The sequence below is a fragment of the Actinia tenebrosa genome, unplaced genomic scaffold (assembly GCF_029948245.1).
Source record: "Actinia tenebrosa isolate PJP-AT-01 unplaced genomic scaffold, QUT_ActTen_1.0 PGA_scaffold6__47_contigs__length_16458017, whole genome shotgun sequence".
Lineage (NCBI taxonomy): Eukaryota > Metazoa > Cnidaria > Anthozoa > Actiniaria > Actiniidae > Actinia > Actinia tenebrosa.
This window is the reverse complement of record NW_028292583.1, coordinates 12,624,444-12,646,757: the sequence shown is the minus strand read 5'-3', so window position 1 is coordinate 12,646,757 and position 22,314 is coordinate 12,624,444. Positions and strand designations below refer to the sequence as shown.

The following is a 22,314-nucleotide window of genomic DNA, read 5'->3' as shown; positions in this document are numbered from 1 at the left end:
TATCGGTGTCAGTTTGCTCCAGGAGTAGGAACAAAGTCCCTTGTCACGTGACAGAGTATTGATGACGTCATGTGTCGTGTACAGTGTTGCCTCAGGAGTACTAGGAATGACGGGGAAGGACACTGGCTGTCACTTTTGGAGTCACAATGGACGGGACGACAAGCTTATTGATATTCCTCACACGTATCAACGGGTGGAAAGCACATGAAATGTTTTTTTTCTTAAATATGGCCCCTTTTTTCTCAGAAAATTACTCGTTATCCTGGAAATAGCTCGCACAATTTTTTTTGAAATGTACGCTCCACCTTTTGGCAAACTGTACGTCACCCTTGTAAAAGCCTTCACCTCGGAAATTGAAAATGATCTTACTTTGCAATGTGCTAAATATTTCAACTAAGGCAACCAAAAAAATATTTTAGGGTTAATGAAGTGTTTTTCGATAACACAAGGGCAACAGACAAGGAGAAAAAACAACCAAAACCACGACTCGACACAATCAGTCTTGATAACAACCAATATGACAAAACACTTGATTGGATTATTCTTTTCTTTATATGATTTATGAGTACGTCTACTAATGTATCTTGAGGGTAAGTCGTTTTAATAGTCGACTCTAATGTGCGTTTATGTCTGGTAAGAATCTACGTGATATATATGTACAGCATATTTTATAATTCCTCAATAAAACACCCAAGTTCACAATAAAAACTGATATCAAAACTGTTTAACAAACCTTAAAATACCCATTATACCAGAGTAATTAGATACAAGTGGGACGTTATTACTACCTATGAGCAAGCGCCTTAATACAAAGCACACTATCTCTAGCCATAAGTAAGCTCTAAGGCCATTATACCAGAGTAATTAGATGCAAGTGGGACCTTATTACTGCCTATGAGCAAACGCCTTAATACAAAGCACACTATCTCTAGCCATAAGTAAGCTCTAAGGCCAATATACCAGAGTCATTAGATACAAGTGGGACCTTATTGCCACCTTTAAGCAAGCGCCTTAATACAAAGCACACGCTCTAAGGCTATTATACCAGAGTCATTAGATACACGTGGGTCCTTATTACTACAGCTAAAAGCACTTATGATTCTTATGATATCATTTTTCTTTGAAACCTTATCTAACCCTAAAAAACCACATCAGGGCTGATCTAAGTCAGGGCATGGCTAACTAACAGATCAACCCTGAAACAACCTCTGGGCTGATCTAAGTCAGGGCACGGCTATCTCACAGATCGAACCCTGAAACAACCTCTGGGCTGATCTAAGTCAGGGCATGGCATGGCTAACACAGAGATCGAATCGGAATTTAGCATGTTAGGTTAAATTGAGGAGGGAGTATGACCTGTTTTATCAGAAATATACACGGCAGCTTTCTTCTTTTTTTAAAATAGCATTAGCATAACACGTACCCAGACCCTCTCTAAGCATCATGTCCACTAATTAAAAGCAGTGTCCTGGAATCTAAAGACACAGTCAAACCCTTTCTCCATTCAGCAAAACTGGTCCAGTTCAACAGGTTTCTTCATTAGTTCCCAGGATCCGTATCCTTTTTCATTCATGAGTTTGAATAAAAGAGACTTGACTTTGGTGTATTCTTGTGCCATGTTCTTGGCTTCTCGATAAGACGAAGCCACGAGAACGGTTTCGAGCGTCACATCAGGACTCTTGGATAGAACTTCTTTGAAAGTATTCAGAAGCGAAAGTCTTTAGAGGGAAAAAGACAAATGTTAGATATGATATTAAAACTTTGCAACGAATGAATTAAATCTAAAAATCAAGTGATCAAAATCAATGGCAGAAAAAAACCATTTCTACCTATCGCGCTTGAGATACTTTTGGTCTCCGTCAAGAAGCAAACATGGTGGCCCACAAGGGCACGAATATATTAATGTCAGTACAAGAATGTGTATTTCAGCACACATATATGTATGCCAGACAGTTATAATATTTCCCAGTACAAAAATATTTCCCAGTACAAAAATATTTCCCAGTACAAAAATATTTCCCAGTACAAAAACATTTCCCAGTACAAAAATATTTCCCAGTACAAAAGTATTTCCCAGTACAAAAATATTTCCCAGTACAAATATATTTTTCAAGTGGACTGGACGCTACTCATGTTCTCCGCTACGCAGTGACAGAAGCATTCACTTGAGCGCGCTTGATTTTAATTTATACTGAACCCACAATGGGAGCACTAGATAATGATAAAAAGATCAAATTGAAGGATAAAAGATGACTTACTTTGAGAGCCTTGGAGGTGACTTGACAGCTGGATTACAACCCAGACATGCGTCGAATACCTCGACTTTGCTTTCATCTTCCAGTATCCAGTTAAGTGTCACGTTCTTTGCCTTGTTCTTCGTCTCAACCTTGCGTGACGAGTCATGTGACGCAATACGACCGCAGTGTAATGTGGGATGGTTCACGTGATAAGGAGCCGGCAGCTTTGTAGAAAAGGTATTTTCTCCGTCACGTTCTACGCGTGCGCTGAGAGCTCGTGAGAGATGTCCGGCATCAAACAGGTCTCCCACCACAAGCCAACTCAAGTAAACTGGCTCGATGACGTTGCTTAGCAACGCACCTTGCATACCTGGATTTAAGGTTTTAAAGGTGTTATGGCATTGTTTCCATATTGATAGGCTGTTTATGTACATTTTATGGTTTTAATTTAAACGTTTGCATTATATATTATTTATGATATTTTATCTATCAACACAACAAGTTATTGATTACATAGAAGCCATGTAATGCATAATTCAAGCAAAATGACGTATAAAAGGCCCCGCAAAATAACTATAGTAACGGAATGTTGGTGTGCGGATATAGACACCATGGGAATGCAATAGTAGTAACATTGATGCTATGGCAAGAACAAAATGTTGATTTGTGACATTGATACCATGGCAATGCAATAGTAGTAACATTGATGCTATGGCAAGAACAAAATGTTGATTTGTGACATTGATACCATGGCAATGCAATAGTAGTAACATTGATGCTATGGCAACCACAAAATGTTGATTTGTGACATTGATGCCATGGCAACTGCGAAATGTAGGTTTGGAACACTGATAACATGGCAAGGACGAAACATAGGTTTGTAACATTGATACCATGTCGAAGATGAAATGTATGCTTTGGAACACTGACACCATGACAATGACAAAATGTATGTTTTTTCAACACTGATACCAAGTAACGATATTCAAATGTGGTCGCAGAGATATCATGGAAACACAAACCATATGATTAAAACCACATGAACGGAAATAAAATCAATTCGGATTTGTCCATTTCTTGATAACGAATCACCTCAATTTCTCAAACAACAATCATATGTTATTTTTCTATTCTATTTTTACAAGCTTTTTTTGGCAAAATTTGTACTTAGGATGGACTCTCAAAATGGCTTTAGCAACAAGAGTACAACTAGTTTTGAAGGTCAGAGGAAGCATTACATTTTTGATTATTTTTTTATTGTTAGGCATTATATTTAATGATTTTAGATGATAACAAACATACATACAAACAAACAAACAAACATACAAACAAATAAAAGATAACATTTTCTGACTTACCGAGGACATTCCACTTCATTAGCTTGTCGCTACACGATGCAGTCCTGAGTCGCTGTCCTCGTCTAATCCCATCAATAGTCTGTACCCCATCATTACTATCAAGTGGGATCGTTCCTTCGCCTTTTTCGACTTTAGTTCTCAGTAGTCCATGTTGCTTGTTTCCAAAGATTGGTTCACTCATTCCATTGATTGTTGGGCTAAAATGAGAAGTAGAATAATATGACATTGTGATCTTCTGGACTCAGTGATAAGGGTGAACAGAGTTCGTTGGGTCTCTATGACAAAACAAGTGTTTTTCCCCCTTGAATCTACTGTTTTCCTCACTGCAAAACCCAGCATGTTAAATACTAATTTGATAAGTACGTTAGTTAAGTATGTTAGTTATTTAAATAGATGGACTTCACAGCAGCAAAGTCATAGGGTTACCATCCTGTCATGGCTGGCATCTTGTGATGGTGCAATGCCTCTATTAGCTTCCATTTACATCAGAAAGTTAAGACTGCTACAGGCTGAGCATAGCAGCTCTATGGAACTGGCTTACCTTGTGTTTCCAGCCACAAAGATGGCAGCATCACCACAAGGTGCCGTACTGATGTAAAGATGAAACTTTACTCCATCACGTAATTTCATTTTGGTGCCTTTTGCTTTGGGCTGCTCAAAGATGCTCTTTTCTCCTGAATTTGCGAACAGGATGTCTAACTGACAAAGGAAGAATCTTATCAGACCACGGCGAGCGATCACTTCTGCATGAGAATCAAACACGATGGAGCCATCAAGACAAAGCTGATCACCACTGATGCACCTAAAGAGAACAAGATGGTATTAGGACATCAATTAATGATGATGATGACATTAAGAAGTGGATGAAAAGAAGAGGAAAAGGACAAGAAAGAAGTGATTGAGAAGAAGGCAAAGAAAAAGGAGGATAAAAACCTCTTTTTTTGATGATGTATATTTTTTACAATGTTGTTATTTCAAGTACATCAGCATGTGTTTGCATAAATTTGTGTCATTACAAATAAGATATCAAATGAAGTGGAGGAGGAGATTGCTGGAGAAAGAGGAGAGAAGAAGGAAAAGGAAAATGAGTAGGACAAGAATAAGAATAAGAATGAAAACAAGAAGGAGCAGGATAACAAGAAGGGGATTGCTGATCTAATATTCAGATATTATCAAATTGATGTGTAATACAAACATACTTGTTTCCAGTGCCCAAGCTCACAATGCATGGCTCAGCATCGTTGTCTTGCATGATGATAGTAGCAAGGACTTTGTAGCCAGCAAATCTCCATGAATCAGGAGCATTCTTACTGATCTTTGACAGACAATTCCAGCTGAGAGCAGCCAGGCGATCTGCTTCTGTCGTTCCTACAGGTGTGTACTTAGATCCTTCGTTCTTCTTCATTAGCTCGTCTAGGGTTAGTGTTGCGGCAGCTTCTCTTGCAGCCTTCTTGCTCCTTCCATCGCCGATAGAGAACTCCTTGTCACCTATCTTGTATGAGACATAGTGAAATGATGGTGATGTACGGTCAGCAGGGAAGACATCCTTGGGTTCAGGTTGCTCAAGGTGATAAGCCTGGCAGTATTCGTACAGTTCGCTCACTTTACTCTTTGTCCCTGGATTCTTGGGAGGACCTTTTGCGGCATTGCTTGGGTCCTCTTCGGCTGGAGGTTGGTTCATTTTGTCTGTAAATAAAGAAACATAGTTGTAGTACACTAGCTGCATCTCACCTCCTTGGGATATGTTCCCAGACTCAGCATCACATGTAAGTAGAGTTTTTTAGGTCTCTCCCTTGATTCAAGGGTATTTCCCAGGGTTCTCCGGTTTGCCTCTCTCCTAAAGTAGGTAGCATAATGGAGTGCAATAATTACCTATTTCCAAGTCAAGACCAAGGAGTTCACTCAGTGCTATCTTTGCAGCTTCTCTCTTTGCCTCTTTCTTGCTAGCACCGTACCCCATATCAAAGATCCGTTCTCCAGCTATCACTCGGAATGAGTAGGTTCGGCCATGATCTGGCCCAGTATAGCCAAGGTCTTCAAAGTCAATCTAAACCACACAGATATAGGAGAAAAGATAAAATGTTACTTTGGGCTCAGTGGATTGCACATTATTAGCTCATAAAAGAGTAAATGTACTAAATTGTCCAAAATTGTTGGTTTTCTGTTTAGTGCTACAGTAACTACCTAACCCATCACGTTACCGTTAGTCCCACAGCACCACAATATTTATAGGAAGAAGGAATTTAATAATTGTTCACCATATGAGAAATGGTATTAAATACAACATTCTATAGTTTATAAGGATTTAAGTGTATTTATTTAGCCCCTCCCCTCCCCCCAGGATCATTTTTTGTCCTCGCCCCAAACCCTTATGAAATATTCAACGATTGCAAACATCAGATGAGAAAGTGTAGGTTATAGGTTCATTTATATCAGTGTTGTTTCTTATCACCTTTTGCTTGTGCTTCTGTCCATATTCATTGAGCATGCTCACAGGGTGGGAATCAGACGCTGACATGGCCTCACTTGCCTGCTTTTCAGCTGAAAACATAAATGAAAATAGGCAAAGTTTCAGCCTAAATCCTACTTGTATGTTGTCATTTTGGGGAACAAAGAGAGTGTCATCGTAACAAAGTAGGTGTTGGAGGACAACATTGCTCTAATTCTACTTTGTTCATGTTTTTTGGGGAAAGGAAGAGAGTGTCATCGTAATAAAGTAGGTTTTGGAGGACATCATTGCTTTAAAAATACTTACGCATAAAGAGAGGCATGTCATATAAGGATTTCAGTGCAAATAGAGCAGCATTCTTCTTGGCTCTAGACTTTGACGCACCACTACCTTGCTCAAAAGTGTGATCATCAATAATAACACGGTATGAGAACACCCTGTTATGGTCAGTACCACCTTCTTGTACCTCCTCAAATACAATCTGCATAACACAAGAAAACAATGGCGTAATGCACTTCTTCAATCACTGTGTTGTACAGTAGTGGTAGGTTTTAAATCCCAAGCCCACTACCATCTCTGGGATGCGTGGCATGGATGGTCTCACTGGTGCCTAGTTTATGCCTGTTGCATGCTGGATTCTCATCTGAACCACATAAAATATGTAAGCTGAGTTTGTTTGATTTGTTGTGCTCTCCCTTTCCTGAGGCTTTTTTTCTTGGATCCCTCAGTGGCTTTCCTAGCTCCCTCTGTCAACTATCCACTTTAAGTAGAAGACACTAGGCTTATTTACATGTACACATAAAAGAATGAGAAAACACTTTCTTGAAGACTCACACTGTTTCACTGTTGTCACTGTTTCCATGCAGCTACCATTTTTTAATATTATTAGAAGCAAGGGTGGTATGTGCTGCTAATGTGTTATATCTCAACCAGGTGACCCAAGTTTGAGTCATGTTGGGCTTGGTGTCGTATGTGAGTAGAGTTGTTTGTTGGTTCTCTTTTGTGTTTTAGGAGTTTTTCTCCAGGTTCTCGGGTGTTCCTCTCTCCTCAAAATCAACTTATAAATTATATTTCTATCTTCTATATTTCTATCTTCTAATTTGGAGCCTAGCTCTGTTGTGATTGTCCTATTCTGCGATACAACAGCTAAAGCTTAATAGATAGATTGAACTAGTTTTTTTAGGTTCATTTTCTGTTTAATTCTGCACTTTTTCTTTTTTTAAACAGTTTGTTTTGGATGGTAACTTTGTTATGCAACAAGGTTGATTTAGATTCAGAATAGAAGAAAGATGGTGCTCTCGTACTAGCCATAAACAAACCTTCTTTTGGCTCCTTTGACAGTACTCATTCAACAGCATAACAGGATCTTTGGTTAGTGTCATGCCGTCACCCTCTGCAGATGGCTCTACACTTAGCTCTGGCACAGCAGCATTAGGCTTGGCGTCATACAACCCTAGAATATGAAGATATTATTAGTGATTATTATATCACCTTCAAATTTTATTAAAACCTTGAAGCAGCCAGCTGACTGATCTAAGTCAGGACACAGCTAACTCATAAATCAAACTCTGAATCAACCACTGGGCTGATCTAAGTCTGGGCACGGCTAACTCACAAATGGAACCCTGAAACAACCTCTGGGCTGATCTAAGTCAGGGCATGGCTAACTCACAGATTGCACCCTGAAACAACCTCTGGGCTGATCTAAGTCAGGGCATGGCTAACTCACAGATCAAACCCTGACACAACCTCTGGGCTGATCTAAGTCAGGGCACGGCTAACTCACAGATAGAACCCTGAAACAACCTCTGGGCTGATCTAAGTCAGGGTCCACGCTAACTCACAGATCAAACCCTGAAACAACCTCTGGGCTGATCTAAGTCAGGGCATGGCTAACTCACAGATCAAACCCTGACACAACCTCTCGGCTGATCTAAGTCAGGGCATGGCTAGTTTATAGATCAATTTACAGCTGCATAAGTTGCTTCATATACTGTACTGCAAGGATCAGCTCAATTTGATTCATAGATCAAACCAAGATGCAAAAGATACATTTCTTTCTTACCTTGTTTGGGTTCCCAGTTAATAAGCTCCTTCAGGCCTACTATCGCAGCTAGTTTACGTGCCATCTTCTTTGTAGTGCTTCTCATTGGACCAAACTTTTGTGAACCAACAAATACAAATGACTCAAACATCCCAGGAAAAGAACACGGCGTATCTTCAAACTTTACCTAAAACAGACAAACAAACAGTAGTAGTTAGAATCTGAGCTCCAGTCAGCATAAGGCATATTTTTTCAAGCTATATATACTAAACTTGGCGGAGAAAATTCGAAGATGTACGAGGTTTCAAAGACCCGTGATGGTTCGCTTTTGGGACTCGAGTTTCCAACCTTCTGTTATTTCTTACTGGAGGGGAAAAAAATCTTAAAACGGGCTAAATTCAAAAAATAACCACGCAGAGCGAAAGAAGTGCTATTTCTCAATGATCGGGTAAAATTTCGAGGCTTTATTTCACGTTTCAATGATTTTATTGGAGTTTTTGATAAATCTCCATACATTTCCTTATAACAGGACACCACGGAAACCAAGCTTGGGCTACCCGTGGGGTAACAGGTTCAATTCCTGTTTAGCATCACACATGAATAAAAGTTTTTTTGGTGTCAAATAAATATATTTTTACCGTTGTGTTCATCTTCTGTCCATACTCATTAATAAGCATAACAGGATCCTTGTCTGGTGGGGCAGAGAGCTGGTTATTTTTGGACTGTTTCTTACGGTTTAAACGCTTAGGGTATCGTCTGTAAGGGAGGGAGGAAGAGAGGCCAGATGAAAGACTTGGTTGTCCTGCTTGGCTTAATGTTCCTGGGTAAACAGAATGGTATGCACCAGGTTCTGAAATATAAAAAATATCATTCATATATTAGTGTGTGTAGTAGAGCCCTTCTAATGCATCATCTCTAATCTCATGCAAATCGAGAGCCTGCTTCTTGGTTCTTCTTTGCCTTAAGGGTAGTGTAGTGCAGTAAGTATAGCCAGAGAAAAAAATGACAAATCTGTTTGGCCAGAAGTGGGACTTGACTGGTCAAATCTTTGCCTTGTCGATAATTTTGAACAGTAACATTAGGCCAGAAACAAGGTATGACTAATATCAAATGAATCAACTTTATTTTATTTTCTTTCCCTACCATTATGTTTATTATTCCATGCTCCAGTTGCCAAAGTTTAAAAAAAAAGTCTTTAAATTATCATTTATATAATAACGCAATGATATAATCAAATTTCCATTAAATATTAACATTTTAGGTAGAAAATAAATAAATGATCTTTGCCAAAAGTACATAGGAAAAAGTGAATAGGAAAAAATATAGCCTTCACTGTATGTTGGTGTGTTTGTTAATTGTTTTATCAAGTATTCAAGCTTTGTGGGCATATGTTCTCGCAGCCTCAAGGTCTTGGTGAAGTATTTCGTGTCAACACGTTTTCTTTTTTCAATCAAAATGTGAAAGCCTAATGAGAGAAAACTCAGCCACAACGATGGATAAACAGGTATCGTTACCTTGGTTTGAGAACAAGATATTATACCTTAACCATAGATGTGTCTTAAAAGTGGCTTTTTATCGCTAACGACAAGTGCTTTCGTTTTGATTGTGTCAGGCCAGCTGACAGCTAGTTGTAAGCTGCTGCTGTTATTGTTTTCACTTCAAAATCATAACACGCTTGTTAGCGAAATTCAAACCCTAATCTCCTTCAAATAAGCCTCGAAATACTTCTAAATACAGAATACAAGCCTCTAGAATACACTTTTTATTCAAAATAAAAGATGTATGAGTATCTAAAGACCATAGCAAAGCCATGAATAACTAATCAAACTCCATGTAGGTATTGTTAACCACAGTGCATAAACAATGGCATCTTGGTTCAAGGCGAAGGCGCGTTTATAAGAAGTTTTTACCTTGTGTCAACGCTCTCAGTGCAAGATCAGCAGCATATTCTTTAGCGTCTTTCTTGGTAGCTGCCGTAGCAGTGTCGTAACGGCTTTCTCCGATCATAACACGGGCGGTGTATTGAGGACTATGAGGAGGTCCTGTAGGATCCAACATTTCGTATTCTACTCCAACACCGTTAAAGTCTCCGTATTCTTTCAGAGCCGCTCTTGCGTTTTTATTCACGAAATTACCAAACATTTCTCGTTGAGGGAACAGAGAATTGATTGAGCAAGCTCGTGATGAAAAACTCCACTGATTTTCCACTAAGAAGCGGGGCAAAAGATTGGTTTTACTTGGTTGTTCTTTGTTCAGCACATGGATCGAAGGGTTGATCTAACTGGGATCCAACTTCCCTCAAACGTCAGGCATGGGCACGAGACCAAAATCTTATAAAAATACTTTGCTCAAATAATCATTTAGTATTCGGATTGAGATGTACTCGCTTTAATAATCAATGCAATAGAAAAGGTTAAAGAGATTTTAACGTAAGACATCTGCTGGGAATGATTTTTTATTTATGATTTCTTTTTGGGCTCCCTATGGCGTTTGAATACACCCGGAGCAAGGACAGACAGACAGTTAATTGCAACGATTTAAATTTTCGACGATTTCTCATTTCTCAACTAAAACTAATTCTAATCGATATAAAATATTCACTTTGTACAGAAACTTCAAGTAATTCTCCTCAGCTTAAGAAATTTTAATTTGACATGTTTGTCTTCTTGGCACAGAATATGAATACAACCCTCTTCATGCCACTTAGAAAAATCTCTCATGCATGATTACAGATTGCCAGACACAGATTCAATGCCTGCCACTAATTAAAAGCTTTTGACTCTCTTAGCGGCAAAAAATTTCTCTTGATGAGAGACTGCCGGCCTCTGTTAAATACCTGGCTCGACTGCGAGCAGGTCCTGTATTTCCCTTGGTCTTTGCTATGGTCAATTTGGCCGAGGGAGGAGCTAGTCTAATATTATTCTTTCATTCCCACTAAAAATAAGCTGAAATATTAAATAAAATATATTTTATTTGAAAAACAATAGAGTGAACATGAAAAAAGCCTTAAGTAAATACCTGCTAGACTATCTATGACCCGTTGCCCTAATGTACATTACATAGTTGAGTGAAGTCACTACACATTAGTAGACCCTAAATTCCAGTTTTCTTTTGTTTGACTATTGATGTTTTTCAACCATTCCCAAGAGAATTAAATAACAAAAGGAATGGCAGCCATGTTGGAGGATACAACAAAATAATTCATTGACAATTCCTTTGTTAAGTTCCTCCAACATGGCCGCCTAGAAAACCATCAATTACAGGTTGACTAGTATTCTTTTATTTCATAGATTAATTGTCTTCACTCCATCCTCAGTAACCTAGGAGTAAGATTCTGTTGTTTGTTTCTCGCTTCCAGAAAAAAATACTTCTTTTTATGGATGCAAGAGACAAAATCTTACTTCGGGATTACTGAGGATGCTTTGACACACTTCCTGTTATGAATACTTCTATGAACAGTATAGAGAAAGGTGATAAAATAAAAGAATTTGACACACTGTGCACACAGCTTATATGATACGCCTTAACTAAATAGGTAACAGTAAAGAATACCCCAAACTCTGGCCTTGTCATGATTGGTACATTGGCTGTATAGCATATCAAACATGGTGGCTGTTAGTCAACAAGTTAACTACAGTAAATATTTGGGACCAATTTCTTCACTGTTATCCTTTAAATATTCAAACTAATCCATGTCCACCTCTATTCACACTAAGTTACTAAATATTATACTTGTTTTTTATTTCATTATATAATTTTAATTTTTTTTCCATAAATTGAAATTTTTTATTAATTTTTTTGTTTGTCCATCATTTAGCCTTCTCAACGGAGCCTAGCAGATTTAGTAAAGAACATACAGCCTATATAGATATAATAGCATTTGCACATATTATTCATACCCGCACAAGTCTTGATGGTAGGGTATGAATAATAAAGTAATGCGATAATAGATTGCAACTCTTTGCTCAATCTCTGCATGGTACACAATACCAGACTACATAGTAGTCAATAAGACATCCTTTTGTCTAAGATGGCCTTGTATTTTAGTCATAGGCATACATTTTGTAGGATTGCCTAACGATATTTGTCATTACTCTTCTTTTGCCAGATTTTTTCATATTTTTACCTGACATAATAGTAGCCAGATTGGTGTATTTAGTGAGCACACATCTTTTTTTTATCTTCCATCATTACATGCTGCCATATCATTAGAGTACACCGTATCCTATCTACACCTTCCCAAAACCATACAATAAATTAATATATTACTCTATATACAGGCTGTATCTACCACTATTGCTATGCTAACTCTGTTTCCATGGCAACTATCTGTAATTGATTCTGGGTTCTGTGAATAATCTTGGTCGTGGTAATTCTCCAAACATGTCTTCAGTGTTTCCTTGAACACTTCGTGCTAGTGCTCTCATTGATTCTCCAATTTTACTTAATTCGGGTACAGCAGTCTAAAGGGAAAAAACAATAATAATAAGTTCTAAAAATCTAAGGAAAAATTAGACCTTTGCTGTTGTATCACAAATGATTTTGTATCCCAGCGTGGAACAATCACAACAGAGCCAGGCTTCAAACTAGGTGAAAGCTCAAAGATAAAATTAGAATGTAGAAGTTGTATATATTTAGTTACTCTTTGAATAGATTTTCTAATAGTGTGAGAAAACTGATGATGTATTATGATAGTTTAAGTCTCCAATGTATTGGTGCTTTGTGGTTGCAGTTTGATCAGGCCTGTAAGCCATCTTTGAAGAAAATACTAGGGAAACACCTGAAGTGGTCAATATGCTGCAAAAATCACTGGATATACATGCAATAGAGGGGAGTACTCAACAGTTGTGTGGAAAGTGGAGCAACATCCAGGGCTTAAGATAACAGCCGGACATTCAGAAATATCTGCCCAGAATTGGAAGTTGTCCAGTCAAATCTTTGCCTTGCTGGTAATTTTGACCAGTAAGGTTGAACTAGAAACAAGAAATGATTGAACTAAAACTAATTTGGCCAGTAACCATGACCGGCGATTGCCTTGCAGTTATTTCACACACTTGTACATGTATTAATTTTTATATGTATCTATTTCATAAATCAAACTGCAATTTTTCAAATTCTACAGTAACTCAAGACATTCTACTATTATCGCAGCATAATTTTTCACTATACTCACATTATCATCATCATCATCATCTTCCCAGGAGTGTGCTGTCTTCATGCCAGTTGGTAGAGATATCGGCACTGATGTTGAATATACATGGGGCTTCTTTACTGCTGCAAGGTTACGGAGTATCGGTGTATCTGTTTCACTTTGAAAGCTGTTATCTGCTGTGAAAATATATTAAGAATGTAAATCACCTGAAGTATAGAAGCATAATATCTGAGCAGTATTGAGCACTGAAAACTCAACCTCTGGAATGACCTAATAAAGCCAGAACATGGTAAAGCTACATATTTGTATTTAGTGTTAGATTTTATGGAGCAAGTAAAACTGTGGAATCAAGAGGACCATCCTTTGCATAATTGTAATGTCATTGATCACGCTACAACTAAAGCTGTGGAGTCTAGAGAAAAATCCTTTGACTAAATCCAGCCTCAAAATCAGGCTCTCCATATCTCTAAGCAAGAACTCCATCATGTAAATCTTAGGTTATTTCTTTATTCATGAGCATCCTTATATAAATAGCTTTGCTTTGTTAGTTTGTTTTACTTGTGAAGGAAGAGAGTAGATACTCTTGAAAAATGTTCAAATAAAATGATTATGAGACATAAAAATGTTGTTCACTATGCAATACTTACCACTACTGAGATCCTCTTCTTCTGACTCAAAGAAAGGTTCACAGTCATTAGTAAAGCCATCAAGAGGAAACATAGGGTCGGTGTCAGATGCAGTAGGCTGCGTCTTCACATGCACCTTATGCACAGGTGGCCGATGCCTTTGCATGTTAGAAGATTGATTTCCTGGCGAACCAGCCATGAATTTCCCAGATGGTTTTGATTGGTAGTCTCTCTTCACATGAGATTTCTTTACAGGAAGGGGAGTTGGTTTCTTAAATTCAAGTCCATGAGGATATTTTTGGTCTATACTGGGAAGAGAATCTGACTCCAGTGTTTCTGTCATAGCTTCGTGTATCGAACTTTGCATCAAGCGCTCTTCGGTATCACTTAAAACACTGTAGAACAACAAAAAGACGGGCAGATCAAGTAAAAATTTTGTTTCTACATCGTGCACTTCAAAATAATTTTGTGTTGAAGTTCTGTAAATGTAGTTAATTTCACTCTGATAATATATACCTAAAAATAGCTGATTTATCTTGATATGCCCTGGATTTTAGAGAGGAAAATAATTCTTTTTGTTCTGCAGTATATTGCTTTATTCTCTCATTCACTGCAGTTTCCTCTGCCTTTAAGTATTTCTTGATTAATTCTTGGATAAGATTCATGGAATGAGTCAGTTGATCCTGTCCAAGTAACACTGGTTTACCTACATTTTAAAAAAAATTGTTACTTCACAAAATCAATTAGTTATTTGTATTAGGCCTAGAACAGACGTCGAACTTTCCATGCACCAAACTCGTTAAAAACAATGGATATCAGGTGATAATGAGGTGGCATTCTTTGATGTAATTAAGTTAGGTGCATAGAAAAGTTCGACGTTTGACCTAGGTTCGTTAGGCCTAACTTTTTTTAATCACCATTGGCATCATTTAGCATGTCATTTTTACAATATTTTTATTGTTGATGTCTCACCTTCCTCGTTTTCAGCCTCTTTTGATTTCTTGTTCAATATTATCCTGAAAGCTGGTGAAAAATCAGGTGAACTTTCCAGTTTCTTGATCACTTCCACATCACTCTAACACAATAAAAAAACAGATTGAAAAATACAACATGAAATATTTCAAATAATTTTAACTATAGTTCTTTATTTTGGGAAGCACGGGTGGCGTAGCGGTGTGAGCGCTCGCCTCTCATCAATGCGACCCGAGTTTGAGCCCCACTGGGTTCAGTGTCGTATATGAGTAGAGTTTTCCTCCCTCCGTAAAAATCAACTCCTAAATTCCAATTCGATCACGGAACGAGGGCCACAGGTTTGTTAGCCACTGGCTATTAAGTGCTACCCTCGTGAAAAAAGGATGTTTTTTTTTCATGTAATGTTTTTCAAATTTATGCTTTGCTTTTGCAAGGCTGCAATAATGTGGGTCATCAGACAAATGTCTAGTAAAAATGACCACTTAATTGGTAAATAATCTGCCTTGGCTGGACATTTCACCAAGCACATTTCATCACAATACAATTTTATAACAATAGACCTATCCCGAATTCGCTTGACTGACCATGAAACAATGGTTTGAAGTCAAGACTGAACTTGATTCTTTTATTCATCAAGTTCAACCTCGACTTGAAACCATTGTTTTGTGACCAGTCAAGCGAATTCGGGATAGGTCTATTGTTGCTGAAAAGCCTTTTTAAAGGAGTCTCAATAAAGTGTATATATATGTAATATGTAAGTAAATAACCAGCTAACTAAGCTTAATTATTGATGAAAAGTTTTCTGATATTAAAAAGAATTGTTTGGTCGCATTTGGGTTTTGAAGGTCAAATATACAACTGCCCTGGTAAATGAAAATTAATGCTTAGGAATGGAGTATTAGATAATTGATGGAGGGGTTGCAAGAATTTTGGTTGCATGATGTTTATTTTTTTGGATCAACCCTAGTACATTATTTTTTTGCATACAGTTAGATATTTTTCTTCTAGCAGAAGAGGTTGCACGATATTTTTTTGAGGCTTAAGTGCTTGCTCAATATTTTTTTTGGATTTACGCAACCCCCCCCCATCAACTATCTAATAGTCCTTCCCTAAATAAATCATTTGCAGCGTTGCTTCTGTGTATAATATATAGGGTATGGTCTAGCTACCTAAGTGATTTATATTGTATTGTTTTTAACAATGCTGGCATAGGATGACAGTCATTATCAGTGTCTTTGAGATAAAATCAAGGAAATGGTCATTTATTACGTCCAAGGTCAAGGAATAAAAGAAATGGTCATCTGTTCTATAGACTTATGTGATATTATCTGGTTAAAAAAGCAGCTTTTCTCCATAAATCCCTGTTTTTCACAACAGCAATTTATAAAGGACACCTAAATCTCACAGTAACTATTATGCATATATTTTTGTTGAATCCTACGCACAGTAATTTTGTCCAAATACTTAAATAATTTACAGATAAAAATGTGCTACACAGAGGGTTCATACAGAAGTGGCATCAAAAATATAGACATTTTATCACTCCAAAAAATATAGGTTTATTGCATTTTTAATTTTATATTTGGGGAATTTTTTCTTCTCCTCTTCTGTGTCATATTAAAGAGGGGGAAATGAAATGAAGGGATTTGGGAGTGCTTCAAATGAGTTGTTCTAATTGTATTTTATCAGGAAGGGAATATTGTCATTTCGAAGGATATATTTTAGAAATTTTACATACCTCTAGCTGTGGGCTGACCAGAACCCTGTCGAAACCCTTCACAGCATGTATTGCATACACATCTGTTTCACAATTGATACATCTATAAATATCCCAATCCTCTGCCGTGGACCTGCGAACCAGGGTATCTACCTCCTATAAAAAGATATAAGTGAAACCTTAGAATCTTCCAAAACTGATGATGGTTAAAAGTATATTAGGTTATATAATATATTAGTTAGGTTGATCAGCAGTGATGATATATATAAGATATATTATTACACAAGGGGAAAAAAGGTTACAAAAAATGAAGGGGCCTTTGAGTGCGATGAGAAACTGTAACATTAATAATCATGAGATTAACTTGACAATTAAAAACGATATATAACATCACATGACACACATGACAGTTATAAACGTATTCCTAATATGTACAATGTATAATATGTATGGTTGTAATGTATTTATATATTATGCAAATAAGTTTGGAGAAATTGACTAAACATAAGAAGCTTCCATATTATGCAATTACGCTGCATGCTTAAACTGCAGTAGGATCACTCAGAAATATTAAGAAAATGATACTAAAAGTTGACGATCTTATAAAACATAGTAACAAAAAAAAATCTCAAAAATCTATTGTTGCATCACCCATTGGATGCGCGGGAATTCATTACCTACAAAAATTATCGTTTGTATCACTTGACTGTACTTGAGGGCTGATATTTTTGCAATCACCAAATAATGTAGTCAATAAATGTACCATTTTAACATCAACAAAGCCAGCAGAGTCTGAAGAAATTTGCTTGTGGCGCGATTCTATCAAAGTGCTTAAAATTGCACGTATTTATTGTAATCTCCAAGGGCATTCATTAGATATTCATATCCATAAAAATAGATTTAAGAAGGCTTCAAAACCTCTAGAAACATGATTCCAACAACCTTAGGACTATGATTACTTTATTTAGTATATATTTATTTATTTTCTAACCTTTTTAATGCCTCCAACAGCAAGCTTGATCTCCAAAATGTTTCCAGAGAAGAAAGACGCAGTACAAGACTCAGACACCAGTTCTTTTCCTTCTGCTTTTCTTTCTCCACCTTTTTGAGCGTGAATCGTAATATTCAAACACTTGCACTTCAACTTATACATTCCTAAATACTCTGGATTTAATAACAATGCATCAACCTCGGAGAATAGTGTATATATTTTGCTGGAATTCTTAAAATAAGTGAAAAAATTAAATCTTTTGACAGTATATTCGTATTTCGCTAGATCTCGTGACAAATCTCGTGACTTCAAGGCAAATTACCATTAACCAATCAGATTTATGTACTTAAAATAGACAGCCAATCAACGTCAAGTGGTTAAATTGTTAACCAATCAAAATCAAGTATTTTTCCTTAATTTTGGACAGATCAGGTCATGGCGCCGTCTGTATCATTCGACTATAATATATTTGGGATATATTTTACGTAATATATATTTCCTTTATTTTTAAATATTCATTAAGTATTTCAGTTTTCCTACATTCACCACCACACGGGATATTCATGATAGCCTCGTGATAAAAATTCAATATGAGAAGTACGCAGCTATTTCTAATTTTATAAGAAGAAATCGAGTGAAATGAAGCAAAAACTCCCCAAAAATATGGAAAGATCTGTGACGCATCATTCGAGTGATGGTCTGATGTGTAATTTAATATTGTGTAAATATTCATTTAAAAACGCACGTACATGAGCCTGTAAATGAACCTTGGGTCATTGCCAACTAGCGAAAAAGGATGGGAAATTGTAATAGAGCGGAAAAGACAAAAAAAAAGCAAGCTTGAGTAAACGCTCTAAAGGAAATATAAGAAGAAAAAAACCTTGAAAATGCATTTGCTTCAATTAGGCTTTTTGGTTTCAGGGTCGTCTTTAATATTTGGCTCATAATTCAGCATTTTTATATTTTTTTCTTCAAATATCTCGTTTCTCCACTGTCTACAATTGGAAATAACTTAGTTTTTCTTTTGTAAATATAATAATTTTTCACTAAATAGCTCAGTAAATTTCTTATTTTTAGTTCTCCATTTTATTATTCTCTTTTTTCAGCCATTTTTCTCCTTCCCTCTCCTCCCCTCTCCTTCTTTAGCCTCATTAACTTTCGGAATATCTTCGGTCTCCCTTCGGAAAGCAATCGGATTATTGTTTTGTAAACTCAAAGCTCTCAAAGAAGTCAAATGTGGGCGTCCTTGGATCCTTATTTGAGCTTTATGTACGTATTATGAAAGAAAAATTCTAAGGTATTTATTATTTATTCAAAGTATAGAGAGTAAGAACGAACAAGACGGCTGGAGGCTGAAAAATAATCGATTACTTTTTCTATTCAAAATTGGCCATGTTTATCCAAGATGGCCGACTTTTCGTCATTGTTTAACTATTTAGTCGAGCGTTTTCAACGTTTAAACGAAAGAAACCTTTATCTCTTATTCTTTTTTTAAACCAGTTAGTTCAAACCAGTTTTCTTTATATTCTCAGGATTTAACGCTTCGTTTTCACCATGGAAGACACAATTATGGAAGTGAATCTTTGTCCATTTAGTAATTTTGGGCAAGCCTCTTGTTCTGTCCACACTGGCAGTGAAGATGCATCGTTTTCCAAGATTGAAAATCAAGCTATTGTACGCCTAGAGCACTCAGTTACTGTTGTTTGCCCTGAAAATGGAGAAATTCAATATACTACTACCATTCCTGATAAAAACATTGGACACAGTGGACAGATGCTCAGCAAAACATCTTCAACAGTTGACCATAACGTTAATAAATTTGAATTTAGAACGAGAAATAATATTTTACCAATGGTTCATAAATCACTTCTCCAAAAGCATACTGTTGATTATAGAACAGGACTTGATGATATTGCTGATAGGTCAAGGGTTCTGTTACCCGGAAGGGGTGCTATTGCAACATCAGGAAAGCTTGTTCATGAGGTTGAATCATCTAGAAGCAGAAAGAGAAAGAACACTGACAGATTGGATCCTGAAACTGAAGATGGAAAGAAACCAAGGAAGAATAAACAATGGACTGAGACAAGTATGCAGAGGGCAATGACAGCCGTCCGCAATGGCATGCGTGTAAGGAGAGCAGCCAAGGAATTTGCAGTACCACGTACTACACTGAAGTACAAATTGAATGGCAGAACACCACTGTCACATAATGCAGACTCATCAACAAATAAACTGAAGGAAAAGATCCCTGACATGACAAAGGAATATGTGGAGGCAAAAAAGGCAAAGAGAGAAAGTCCCCCACCTCAAGGAAAACAGTTGAAGGACCAAATCAGCTTAGATGCAGGACAGAAAAGTGCAGGAACCAATAAATCTTCTGTGGTGTCTTGTGAAGAGAGTAAAATCGAGTCATCAAGTTTTGATATACCTGTACAGCATACAAGAAGTTTAAGGTCAAATTCACATACCTTTGAGAAAAAAGTTGCTATACCGCTGGAAAAAGTAGCGGAAAGGACCAAGAAATCCATTCATCAACAAGTAAATAAATGTGCCAAAGAAACAAATACTTCTGATTTGAAACAGAAAAATAGCAAGACAAATCAGTTTGTCTGTCATAAGGATTTGAAAAGTAGGAATGAACAAAAGGTTAGCAAAGAAGAAGGGATGAAATATGAAGAGAAAAAATGTTTCAAACTATGGTCAGAAGAGATGATGAAGAAAGCTATTCATGCAGTCCAAAATGGCTCCAAAATAAGAGAGGCTGCTAACAAGTTTGGAATCCCACGGTCAACCCTTGGAAGAAGATTATCTGTTGCTGCTTTTGAGAAAAGCTATTCTTTGTCCAAAAGTGATCTTCAAGCAAATGTTTCAGGGGCACAGTTGGTGGGGGTTCGACAATCACCAAGAAGACAGAAAACATCACCAGTGCAAGACACAGCTCAAAAAGATCCAGCAATGCAACCCTCTGGTGATAAAAAGATGTTGGATACAACAAGAGAAAACAAAAGTGTAGAAGAAGCTGTCAATGTAAATACTCCAGCAGAAGACAAAGATGATGCAGCCAAAACTAAGGGTGGTAGACATAAGACAAAGGCTTGGTCTGAAGAAACCATGGAGAAAGCATTAGAAGCTGTTGAACAGGGAATGTCTTTTTGTTCAGCTGCAAAGAGGTTCAACTTACCTACAGCAAGTCTGACATCAAGAAAGTATAAACGAGATAGAATAAACACTAGGAATGCAGGTCCAAAGCCTCATATCAATCCAGAAGATGAGGATCAAATTGTCAAGTATGTGAATGACTGTGCAATGATTGGGATTGTAAATATAAAACAAGTTGGTTTATTACTCACTGCTGAGGCAGCTGAAAAGAGATTCATCTGGGACATTAAGAAGCAAGGCTTACCATCTGATGATTGGTGGAATGCCTTTTGTTCTAGAAGAGGAAGTCAATTCAAAAATGTTGACATGATGCAACCACATCAAAGAATCAAGTTAACAGAAGCAAAGCTGAGTCTATTTTATGACAAACTTTCTGCTATCAAGAATAGTAGCAAGAATCACAAGGCTCTTGTCAACTGTAGTGACTGCAGAACATTCACAGTCCAAGAGTTCAAGTATGATCTTGATACAGTTACACACTGGGTCAGCCATGGTGAAGATACCTTTGCATGTAGAAGACCCGAGCATGATCCTGAAAATAAGTTAGTTTCTGCCATTGTCTGCGCAAGTGCCGCAGGTAACAGTATTCCACCAATGTTTGTTTACCACACTGATGACAACTACAAGATTCCAGCTACTGGTTTAGTTGGGCCATTTGGTGCTGTGCATTTTGTACATGATGTACATGATTTGACAAGGAAGAGTGACTTTTATTTCAAATGGTTTGAGGAAGTATTTCTTAAAAATGTTCCAAAAAGTCGACCTTTGATTTTGCTTTTTGATCCAGACACAGCTTTTATTACACCAGAATTCATCCAACTTGCCCAGAAGAATGAAATCATCCTTCTTGGTCTGCCACCATTATCTGCTCACATCACACAGCCACTGAACAGGACAGTTTTGCCAGCACTAAAGGAAGGCTTTACTTTCACTTCATCTTTGTTTAAAAGAATATTTGTGAAGGGAGTTAACTTCAATAACTTCACTCGTTGCTTCAAAGCAGCCTGGAATTCATCTGTTGATGCGGCGATAATAAAGACTGGATTTGCAGAAGCAGGAATTCATCCTATCGACAGAAACATTATTCTCAAGTCCAAGGCATTATAAATGCTAAGAGAAACACTCGAACCCGCAACCCTTAATGAACAATCATCAAACATGATTTTATTGTAAACTGTTGGCATTTAAAATTTCATTCTATGTATATTTTTTCACAATATAAATATTTATTTATATACATTCCTTGCATTTTTTATTATTAAATGGTTTTAACAGCAAGTCAGCCATCTCAGCTTATTGTTGTTTACAATTTAATGACAACACCATGTGTAGATTGTAAAGTGCCCTATTCCATATAGATATCATAAAAGGCACTTACTTTACAGGGAAAAAAACTGGATTCCCAAATTGGGAATTGTTGGGAATTTCCTTGAATTCCCAATTCGAACACCAACATTGAGATTTATTGTTGGGAATTTCCTTCTAACACCCAATAGAAAAACAAAATTGCCAACAAACTAACATTGGGAATCAGTGCCACATTCCCAATTTCATTCTCTCTGGGAATTGGATGGGAATTCGTTGGGAATTCAGGGAAATTCCCAACTAA

General features: G+C 37.1%; 3 protein-coding genes across 4 annotated transcripts; 1 reads left to right on the top strand and 2 right to left on the bottom strand.

Moving 5' to 3' along the window:
- Window positions 1-533: 533 nt before the first annotated feature.
- On the bottom strand, window positions 534-10,379 carry LOC116286315 (double-stranded RNA-specific editase Adar). The gene is made up of 12 exons (XM_031692794.2): window positions 9,999-10,379; window positions 8,727-8,938; window positions 8,110-8,275; window positions 7,364-7,497; window positions 6,351-6,525; window positions 6,048-6,136; window positions 5,468-5,642; window positions 4,795-5,281; window positions 4,137-4,397; window positions 3,596-3,792; window positions 2,259-2,607; window positions 534-1,718 (listed from the first exon to the last, which is right to left on the bottom strand). Exons 1-12 carry the CDS (start codon window positions 10,228-10,230, stop codon window positions 1,505-1,507), a joined length of 2,691 nt encoding a protein of 896 aa, XP_031548654.2. The 5' UTR covers window positions 10,231-10,379; the 3' UTR covers window positions 534-1,504.
- A 662-nt stretch (window positions 10,380-11,041) lies between these two features.
- On the bottom strand, window positions 11,042-17,799 carry LOC116286345 (uncharacterized). The gene is made up of 7 exons (XM_031692822.2): window positions 17,547-17,799; window positions 16,577-16,711; window positions 14,839-14,941; window positions 14,383-14,572; window positions 13,888-14,261; window positions 13,262-13,416; window positions 11,042-12,551 (listed from the first exon to the last, which is right to left on the bottom strand). Exons 1-7 carry the CDS (start codon window positions 17,706-17,708, stop codon window positions 12,414-12,416), a joined length of 1,257 nt encoding a protein of 418 aa, XP_031548682.2. The 5' UTR covers window positions 17,709-17,799; the 3' UTR covers window positions 11,042-12,413.
- Window positions 17,800-18,751: 952 nt separating this feature from the next.
- LOC116286517 (uncharacterized) lies at window positions 18,752-21,983 on the top strand. 2 transcript variants are annotated; one of them, XM_031693069.2, is made up of 2 exons: window positions 18,752-18,815; window positions 19,079-21,983. In XM_031693069.2, the coding sequence occupies exon 2, from the start codon at window positions 19,101-19,103 to the stop codon at window positions 21,810-21,812; it is 2,712 nt and encodes a 903-aa protein (XP_031548929.2). In that variant the 5' UTR covers window positions 18,752-18,815; window positions 19,079-19,100; the 3' UTR covers window positions 21,813-21,983. The 2 variants fall into 2 exon arrangements, with proteins under 2 accessions (XP_031548929.2, XP_031548925.2); XM_031693065.2 differs by having other exon boundaries at window positions 18,755-18,843.
- The last annotated feature ends 331 nt before the right edge of the window (window positions 21,984-22,314 follow it).

Bases quoted from the DNA above. Each gene is read 5' to 3' on its own strand.
- LOC116286315 (XM_031692794.2), bottom strand. From the start codon at position 10,230: ATGTTTGGTAATTTCGTGAATAAAAACGCAAGAGCGGCTCTGAAAGAA. The intron at 8,276-8,726 runs GTAAAAATATAT...TGTCTGTTTTAG, and splicing joins GACAGAAGATGAACACAACG to GTAAAGTTTGAAGATACGCC. The intron at 5,643-6,047 runs GTGATAAGAAAC...TGTGTGGTTTAG, and splicing joins GACAGAAGCACAAGCAAAAG to ATTGACTTTGAAGACCTTGG.
- LOC116286345 (XM_031692822.2), bottom strand. From the start codon at position 17,708: ATGTATAAGTTGAAGTGCAAGTGTTTGAATATTACGATTCACGCTCAA. The intron at 14,942-16,576 runs GTATGTAAAATT...TTATTGTGTTAG, and splicing joins TGGTCAGCCCACAGCTAGAG to AGTGATGTGGAAGTGATCAA. The intron at 13,417-13,887 runs GTAAGTATTGCA...ATATTTTCACAG, and splicing joins AGAAGAGGATCTCAGTAGTG to CAGATAACAGCTTTCAAAGT.
- LOC116286517 (XM_031693069.2), top strand. From the start codon at position 19,101: ATGGAAGACACAATTATGGAAGTGAATCTTTGTCCATTTAGTAATTTT.